General features: G+C 51.2%; 1 protein-coding gene across 1 annotated transcript; it reads right to left on the bottom strand.

The window, feature by feature from the left end:
• Positions 1–4,434: 4,434 nt before the first annotated feature.
• Positions 4,435–8,126, bottom strand: LOC101771477 (heptahelical transmembrane protein ADIPOR2). The gene is made up of 3 exons (XM_012845700.2): positions 7,480–8,126; positions 7,214–7,364; positions 4,435–5,305 (listed from the first exon to the last, which is right to left on the bottom strand). Exons 1-3 carry the CDS (start codon positions 7,833–7,835, stop codon positions 4,598–4,600), a joined length of 1,215 nt encoding a protein of 404 aa, XP_012701154.1. The 5' UTR covers positions 7,836–8,126; the 3' UTR covers positions 4,435–4,597.
• Between the last annotated feature and the right edge of the window lie 697 nt (positions 8,127–8,823).

The raw sequence follows: 8,823 nt of genomic DNA, 5'->3' as shown, positions 1-8,823 counted from the left end.
TCATCATCGAGGCCATGGGAGACAGACAATGAGGCAATCACGAGGAAGTTCACAAAGGCCGGGTATGGCGTGGTGGTGCTGGAAATAGTGTTATGGAACCTGCGGGGCACCATGTCCGTGCCTGGACCGCGGGTCAGAAGGGGTAGCTATGGTGAGCGGCTTCTCAAAGAACTTGGTGAAGTTGTTCCTTGACAACGATGGGATAATATCACCGAGAGCCATAATGGAGAAAGCCATCTCCGGGGCGGAGTACCGGAATCTCAAAGATCAATCGGCTCAAAGACAACTTAGGGTCCCTTTGGTAAGGCTTCCTAACCAGCTTCACCACCGGCTTTTGGTGAAGACCTACCAAAGGGCTATCTCCAAATCGGCTCCACCACGGAAGCCCCTAAAAATGTGCTGACTGGTGATGGAGGAGGGAGTCGGAGCTGAAAAACTTGGCTCCCCGCAGCTCCATCCTGCCCGTGGGGGCAAAGTGCCTCCTTCCCCCTGCACCCCCCTGCCCCGGGCAACATCGGCGGGGGTGAGCGGCCGACGGGCGCAAAGAGGTGGTGCGGGCGAGGTGGCCGGCGTGCGCAGGCGAGCGGCCGGCGGCCCGCAGCGACGGCGCGAGCACATCGACGGCGTGGGCGAGGAAAGGGTGCGGGTGATAGCGACACGGGCTTGGAGGGTGATGGGGCATCGGTGACGGCGGCGGCGACGCGAGCCTGGAGGATGGCGACGCGAGGTTGGAGGCGGAGGGATACGAGAGAAGAAGGCCACGGGTGAATGGATAAGAAAGAAAGAGGAAGGGAAGGAAAGGGAGAAAGAATAGGAAGAAAAGAGAAAAGGAGAAAGAAAAAAGAAAAAGAAAGAGAAAAGGGAGAGAAGGGGAAATAAAGAGAGGAGACAAAATAGGAAGAAAAGAGAAAACTGAAAAATAAAAATAAAAAAGATAAGGGTATTATATACATTTCACCCTTTTTATCCATGTTACACAGCTAGGAGAAATTGTTTTGCCAAATGTTTTTTCAACCAGACCAGCCGAAGTTAAAAAAAATTGCTTCATCGGAGAAGCCACAGCCGCAACCATTTTAGCCACAGTTGCAGCCCTACCAAACGAGCCTTTAGATTTTCTTCTTGCTTCACATGCTGTTTTTCCTAGAACTTGCTTGAGATTCACTGAGAACAAATCCGTGGTACGTGTATTTTGCATTTCTTGAGAAAAAACTAATAAGATGATTTTTGAAAGTATTGCAAAACTTATATTTATTGCTAATTATGGCTACTGGGTAGTCCTGGTGGCAAGGTCATGTGAATTCAAAATAATGCACCATTAGGAAGGATTTGATGGGGGGACTTATGCCCCCCATGCGTGATGGATAATATTAATCTGCATCATTTTATTATGTAAATTAACGAAAGTGGGTAGGAGCGAGCGGCGCAACAGCAAGAAGAACAAAAAAAATTGCTAAAGCCTAGAAATATTATAGCATTACTATCTGGCATTCCATATTTTACTTGTTTGTTTTTTCCATACACAATATAGATGCATGGGGCCATAAGCTCATACATACACACACACATGCATACCCATAGCTTACTTTTATAAGCATTTGTTTAGAGACTTTAGCTAGTATACCTTGGGAATTGAGAAATCGTCACAAGCGCCTCATATTGATAGGGGAAAGCTAACCGTCGCTCGGAGCTCCTAGCACTCGAATTTTCATCTGTTTGATCCATGCCGCAATAAAGCTCCGTGCGTCTGATTCGAGCGACGATTGAAACTCAGGTTGTCTTCCTTGACTCTGGCCAGGGCTCGGCGAGGTTAGTGTTTAGGTTTTGGGGTTCGGGGCTGGGGGTTTCGCTGGGAGGCAGCAGCCTTAAAGGGAGAGCCGTCGATGGCAAGCTGGCCCGGCGGTGGTGGCGGGCGGAGGGACGGTGAGGCAAGGCGGCGATGGTGCCGCCGGCCGGTCAGTGGAGGACGACCGGTGGGTGGGGTTGAGGCGGGGGCGGCGACAGCGATCACGGCGGCGGCGGGAGGAGTAGGATGGTGGCTGCAGTGGCAGGCCACGGTCTCGCCGGAGCTCTGCGCCGTCCCGCTGCTGCAGGGGAGGGCACGTGGGGCGGTGCTGTCTCTGCTGGAGGTTGAAGACGATGCTACCTGTACTGGAGGTTGAAGAAGATGCCCTCATGCCCAGCTGTTGAAAAAAATCTGGTGCTGGTAGAGGGTATTTCACCCGAGTGATGTATAGATATTCCCTATTGATAAGTATGTCAGTCGTACTGAGTTGGAAACTCAGAACAAAGATAGTTACTGCTCGTTGGTTCTTGCATCAATCTCCTCCACGGACTAGAAACAGATTAACAGAACATGGATTTAGGATGAAGGATAGCAATTTTTTTTTGGAGTTCAAGGGGAAACAAACCCCGTCCACATGCATTGCAAACAGGACAAAACAGGTTTAAGCAATTACATCTCAGGGTCTCTCTCTTCAGTGCCTCAAGCCCCCACACAGGCATTAAGAACTATTAAAAAGCCAACAAGCTAAACAACAGTAATATAACGCTCCAACTACGTTGAGAACCCCCTACTCAATTCACCTCTACTGGACCATCACTCTCCAGCTGCGCACACAAAAGGATTACCGGTAGCAACTGGGTAGCCCTGCTACCATCTTCTTTGCCTTTTTCCTGCTTACACCTTGGTGTTGATCATGAGGAAGCACCATCCTTCCAACAAATCCTCCCTGGCATCACCGCCAACGCCTCCAAGCTGCTCAGCCATGCATTGTCTCTCTAGATGTTTTGCGGGGCACAAGAGGGACCAATTCTTGAGCATTCCTGACATACTCCACCAAAGCTGCGAAAGGTCCTTCCACCTGCAGTTCTGAAAACATATTGAATTCCTCAGTTTCCAAATGGCCCACATGGCCGCGGCACAAAACATATTCATTACACAATGCTTCTTATCACTTATCCAAAATCTAGCCACAGATTCAAAATTCCTAAAGCCATATGTGCCACCTATCTCAGCTAGTCCTACCCAAATCTGTTGGGCAACCACACACCCAAAAAACAGGTTTCAGTTTCAGCGCAGAAAAGACTAGTGTTGTCTTCTAGTTTTCTTCTCTTAGCTAGATTCTCTCTGGTTAGTAGTTTATTCTTTGAGAGCAGCCAAAAAAAATATGCACCCATGGTGGGATGAGCAGCTTCTTACTGCTGGATTATGCACAGGCACCACACCCCTAAAGTTTATAATTTTGTAAAGGGATTGCGACGAATAGATACCACTCGAGGTGTATTTCCAGATTACCGCATCATCTTCACCGGTAAAAGTAATGGTGGATGCTATCTGAACTATTTCCTCCCACTTTCTAAACTGGCTTGGTGTCACACACCTTCGAAAGTACATTTCAGAGTTGCCCCATCCCACAACTCTGCAATGGTGGCTGATTGTTCATGAACCAGCATATAGATATCTCAAAACAGAATGGCTAAGCTACTAGACCCCAGCCAGTTATCTTCCAAAAACCTTGATTTGTTTTCCACTTCCTATGTGCCACCTATAACCCATTTTTGCCACTTGAGCTGCCCACATCACACCCTTCCAAAACTGGGAGGTGTTAGTGTCCCTACAAGAGAAAACATTGGGTTTCTTGGTGTTATACTAAAAATCAACGAGTTGCTTCCACAACTGATCCTCTCCACTCATGTATCTCCTGAGCCATGATCCTAGAAGGCATATAAGTTTTAGGTCCCTTAGGTCAGGCACTCCTAACCCCCCAAACTCCTTTCTCATACACACAGTAGGCCAACTGGCCAGATGATGATATGCCTCGTGTCCGTCAAAGTTATTCCAAAGGCAGGGGGCCACTTGGGAATTAATCAACTGAATGGCCCATTTTGGAAATTTGATAAATGGCAAAAGATAGATTGGTATGCTAGCTAGACATGTTTTAATTAGCGCTAATCTCCCACCATAGGACAATAACCTCCCTCTCCAGCCTGCTATCGTCTTCAAAATCTTATCTACACATCTTCCCTCCTCAACTTAAGAGTAGTGCAGGGGGACGCCTAGGTAGCTCATTGGAAGGGCACCCCCGGACATGGGACAAAACATGTGCATGATCTTCGTCAATGTTCATAGGTAATATCTTGCTTTTACTGAAGGTCACTCTCATTCCTGATAGTCTCTCGTAGCAGTTTAGGACACATTTCAGATTTCTCACTCTCCCCTCTTCCGCCCAAGAGAAAGGGAGGCCTTGTACGGGGCCCTGTGCTGCTGCCAGACTGCCAGAGGCCCATTATATATAGTGCAGGCAGTCCCAAATCGCCCAAATCTAACGACGTGTATGAGCGCATGAACAGACAAGAAGATCCAGCACATTGTCTGGTACTCTGGTTTGCATTATTGCAACCCAAAAATAGCTCCACATGGCATCTTGCACAACATTAGCAAATCCGAGATTGGCGATTCCATATACAATTTTCCATATGAAATGCCAAGAACAAATATTTTCATTAATGTATAGCGAGTACAAAGAATGAACGAATGATCAATGGGGCGCCCTTTGCCTACATATACATTGCCCTGAGCTTGCACATGAGCCACAAGTCACAACAACGCCGCTGCCGCCCCGGCGGCGGCGGCCATCGCCTCCCGCCAGTTGATGAGGATGGCCGTGGCGGCGTAGTGCGTGAGCGCACCGACGAGCACGAGCACGTGGAAGATCTGGTGGCTGTGCCCGACGCAGTCGAACCTGCCCGGCCTCCACCTCTCCGGCACCCTGCTGACGTAGAACCCGGCGCCGGCGGCGTAGACGAGCCCCATGACGAGCTCGAGCGCGAGGGCGAGGTGGCACTCGCGGTGCGCCCAGTTGATCGCCAGCGCGTGCAGCGCCGGCACGGCCCCCGACAGCGCCATGCACACGAACAGGCCTGCCCGGAGGTGGCGCAGCCGCGGCGACGACCGCGCCGGCGAGAGCATGAGCCCCACCACGAGGAGGCCCAGCAGGGTGATGAGGGACAGGTAGAGGAGCTGCGTGACGGCGTCGCCGAGGAACGCGTAGTAGACCGGCGGGAAGAAGGAGGCGACGATCATCACGGCGATCCCCGCGTAGTCGAGCTGCCAGAAGAGGCGGTTGAAGCGGTGCGAGTGGCACGCCAGCAGGTGCGCCGCCGCGCTCACCGCCAGGCACGTCATGGCACCCCCCAGGAACACCGTCCGCGGCCACCTCGGCACCAAGTGGTGGGCGGCGCCATGGCCGCTGCTGCTCACGCTCCCCAACAACACGGACGAGAAGTCCGTGCTCGCCACCAAGCTCTGAAAATCACCAAAAACATCCTCATCAGATTAGCACCAACAAAACAATGAATTACTGTAGTCAGTTACACAAGTAAACTGTTAACCATGGTAATTAATTAACACAAACAGAGGAAATTTTACAGCTCTAAAGCTAGGCCACTGAAACAAATCTGGAACTTTGTTGGTAGCATGGCCATGTGCAACAAACGACAGGGATTTTTAATAAGACAAAAGCCTGCAAGTTGGGTGCCTGAAGACTTGAGATGCGATGATTGCGTTTCAGTTAGCTGGCCGGGAAGCTGAAAGTCTCAACGGAACAGCTCGATGAATGCAGTTAGGTGCGGGGAGACTGATTGAACAATTAGGAAACGGTCGTCCAGCATTCCAGTCTCCAGCTAGGGGGGAGGAGACTAACGCACAGTGCAGCCGTTTTCCTGCCAGATTGTTGTTTGCTGATTGTTCTTGATGACAACAGAGTTAATGATGTAATCTAGCTAGGGCCATGAGCACATTCAGGCTTGCAGTACCTAACCATTACCAGGCATTGCCAATGACAGCTTGCCACTGAGCTCTTTCTTGGGTTTGAAATATCACCAGGCCCTAACTCCTAACTCCAAACATGTGGCTGGCCATCAGCATGCAACGCGGCAACCTGATTTCTTTTGTGAATTGTGAATCATGCTGGTTCACAGATCGTGGAAGACAACTGGGTATGGCCTGGGAGGGCGGCTTGGCCCTCTGTTTGGCGCCTAGTCTAGTCTCTGTGTGGACAGCTCATGGGTACCTCAATCACCCGCCACCGGCGCGCCGGCAGCAAGTCAGCAGCACGCACCTGCACACGAGCTCGGCAAATCCGGCAGCGGTGATTCGCGGGCGAGCAAAGATGAGGGCGGCGAGCCGGCGACACGCGCCTCAATTGATGCATGGAGTCTGTCCCTCACCCTCTGTTCCGATAGATTAGTGCCTCCGCTCCTATTCGCTTCCCCTTCTGCAATCCTGCTGACCTCCCAACTTAGCGTTGCCATTCAATCCATCTCCATTGCTCACCCATCACCTAGCTGCCTAGTACATCTTCTATTCTTTTTATCCCTTCCACTCACTACACCCTTTCCTCTGCTCTGCATGCTCTATGCTCTTGCTTGTACTGGCCGGTGGCGCTGGGTCTGGGCGCTATGCTTGCTAAGCTAGTGCTCTGCAATTACAATATTTACTCTAACTGTGTGCTTATGCTCTAATGCAAAACGATATAATCACAAGTTTATTTATTGTTTCTGCTGTTATAAGTATTACATTAATTGTTTTTCAAAAATAATAAAACGTATCCACATATCAACCTTCTCTGTCAATGAAATAGTCACAATCTCGTGCTCATTCATTCAAAAAAACGTATCCACATATCGAGTTTTTTAAGAAAATGGTATATCCTCGTATCCGTATCAACCCGATACCGATACACGTATCCACATATATGCGCTCTGGGCCTCACGATCCGGCGCTTTGTGATTATTTTTAATCTTTTTTGTCCGAGCTGTATGCTGCTACACTATACTATTTTTTATAAATATTTTATATATTGTGTGGATATATTATATATATACTATGGCTTCCGGAGAAACGGTAGTGTGTGCGGTATGGGGCTTGAAGATTCTGCTGAGTTAGTGGCCGAGCTAGCTGACAATGATTTGAACAGCTAGGGAGTATCTGTTCTTGGCTGCTTTCTCATTGGGACGCTATGATTTCTGAATTCTGAATATGCTAACGAAAAAACAAACAAACAAACATTGTTTGTGTGCGATGTGTCACATTTGTGTTTAGAGTGCTATTTGCTTTTTTTTTTAAAAAAAAACGAGAACTCTGCGTCGGAACAGGACTGCAAAAAAGTCCAAAAACTGGGAGAGGGGAAAGTTTGAAGGTTTCGTCGCTTACCGACGAGTTGCTGCGGGTCTCCCAGGACGCGTTGGCCGACGTCAGGACGAACGTCACGATGCCCGGGGCGGCGCGGGCGGCGGCGGCGGCGACCCTCCCCGTCTCCTTGGCGACGGCGAGGTAGAGGAAGAGGAAGAAGCCTCCCAGGTGGCTGCAGGCACATCGCAATGCAGGCGGAGGTCAGCCAGATCAACCAGAGAATTAATTAACGGAGAATTCGGAGAGGAGAGCTTAAGGCCGGGCAAGAAGGGACGGCGGCAGCGTACCTCCAGACGTTGAGCGTCTCGTTGTGCCATGCGAAGGCGCTGCGCAGCGCGTCGCGGACGGACCACTCGCAGCGGTAGTGGGCGTGGATGAACTCGTTGTCGCGCAGGTAGTCCGGCAGCTCCTCGAACCGAACCAGCCGCGGCAGCTGTTGCCCCCCTTCGCCGCCCTTGATCTCCTTCCCCGGCAGCGCCACCGCCGGCTCCTCCTCCCGCGACGACGACGCCACGACGTCCGCCGCGTCGTCGACCGCGCGGTGGCCGCAGCAGCACCCCAACACCCCCCAGTGCCGCAGCGCCCGTGTTGTAGTGGTGGTGGCCGCCGTCGCCGTCGTCGTCGTCACCGTCGTGGTCGCCATGTCTCCCTCCTCGTGACCCCTGCAGGCGTGCGTGCGTGCGTGGGGGAGGCGCGCGCGCACGGAAGCCGGACTGGTAGGGGAATCTCGTTCGTCTTTTGGGCTTGCGGCAGAGCCCGCTCACGCGGGGCTTATGTAGAGGGAGAACTCTTCTGGGGCGCGCGGCGGCAGCGCCTTTACGACTCGGATTCCGAGAGCACCCGTGGCTCTGGTTCCGTCTCGGCAAGGGTCGGATTCGCGAGATACCCCTGCTGCTGCTGCCTGACGTTGCTGGCGAGCGTGCACGCTTGGGAAACCGATCACGTTGGCGCCGTGATCCATCACGGGCACGTTTATATCTTGTTTGTTCGTGGCCTTGGCGCCCGCCTTGGTGTGGGCGGACGGCGAGGCGGGTGGGGAGGTTGGCCGAGTTGGCGCGACGGGCGGCGGGAGCCTGGACCTGCCGCGGGTGGGGCCATGTGGCGGCTCCGTGGCCTCGAGGGTGCGTTTAGCAACTAATCGGAAGGAACGTGGGAAGATCCATCCAATTTGGTTATGACCGGTGGAAGTTGGGGGAGGGAATTCACTTGAGAATATGATTGATTTTTAGTTCCATTTTCTTGTTTATCTTTTGGAAGGAATTAAATGTGGGATTTAAGTGAGACTTCGTATCCCTTGTTTAGTATAAGGGTTTAAAGAGAGGAGATTATATCTTAAGTCATGATTAATGGTGTAAATGCATCCATCTTGCACTTAACAACAAACTCCCACTCCTCCTCTGGGAAGTGATTGGTGGGAGTTGCTCCTCTAAACTCCCATTCCTCGTTCCATTAAAATTCTCATACCCACCAAACAAACAAAATAATTTTAATCTTACCTAAACTTCATTTCCCTTCCACCAATCAACTCTAACCAAACTAGCCGTGAGTCTGGACGGGGTTTGACCGTGGACTCGCGCCGCTTACATGACAGATGAGATGACACAGCTGTGTGGCAACTGGCAACTTGCATC

Source organism: Setaria italica, chromosome IV, assembly GCF_000263155.2.
Source record: "Setaria italica strain Yugu1 chromosome IV, Setaria_italica_v2.0, whole genome shotgun sequence".
NCBI classification, from domain to species: Eukaryota; Viridiplantae; Streptophyta; class Magnoliopsida; order Poales; family Poaceae; genus Setaria; species Setaria italica.
Note: the sequence above shows the minus strand (reverse complement) of the source record. Positions and strands in the feature narration are given on the sequence as shown.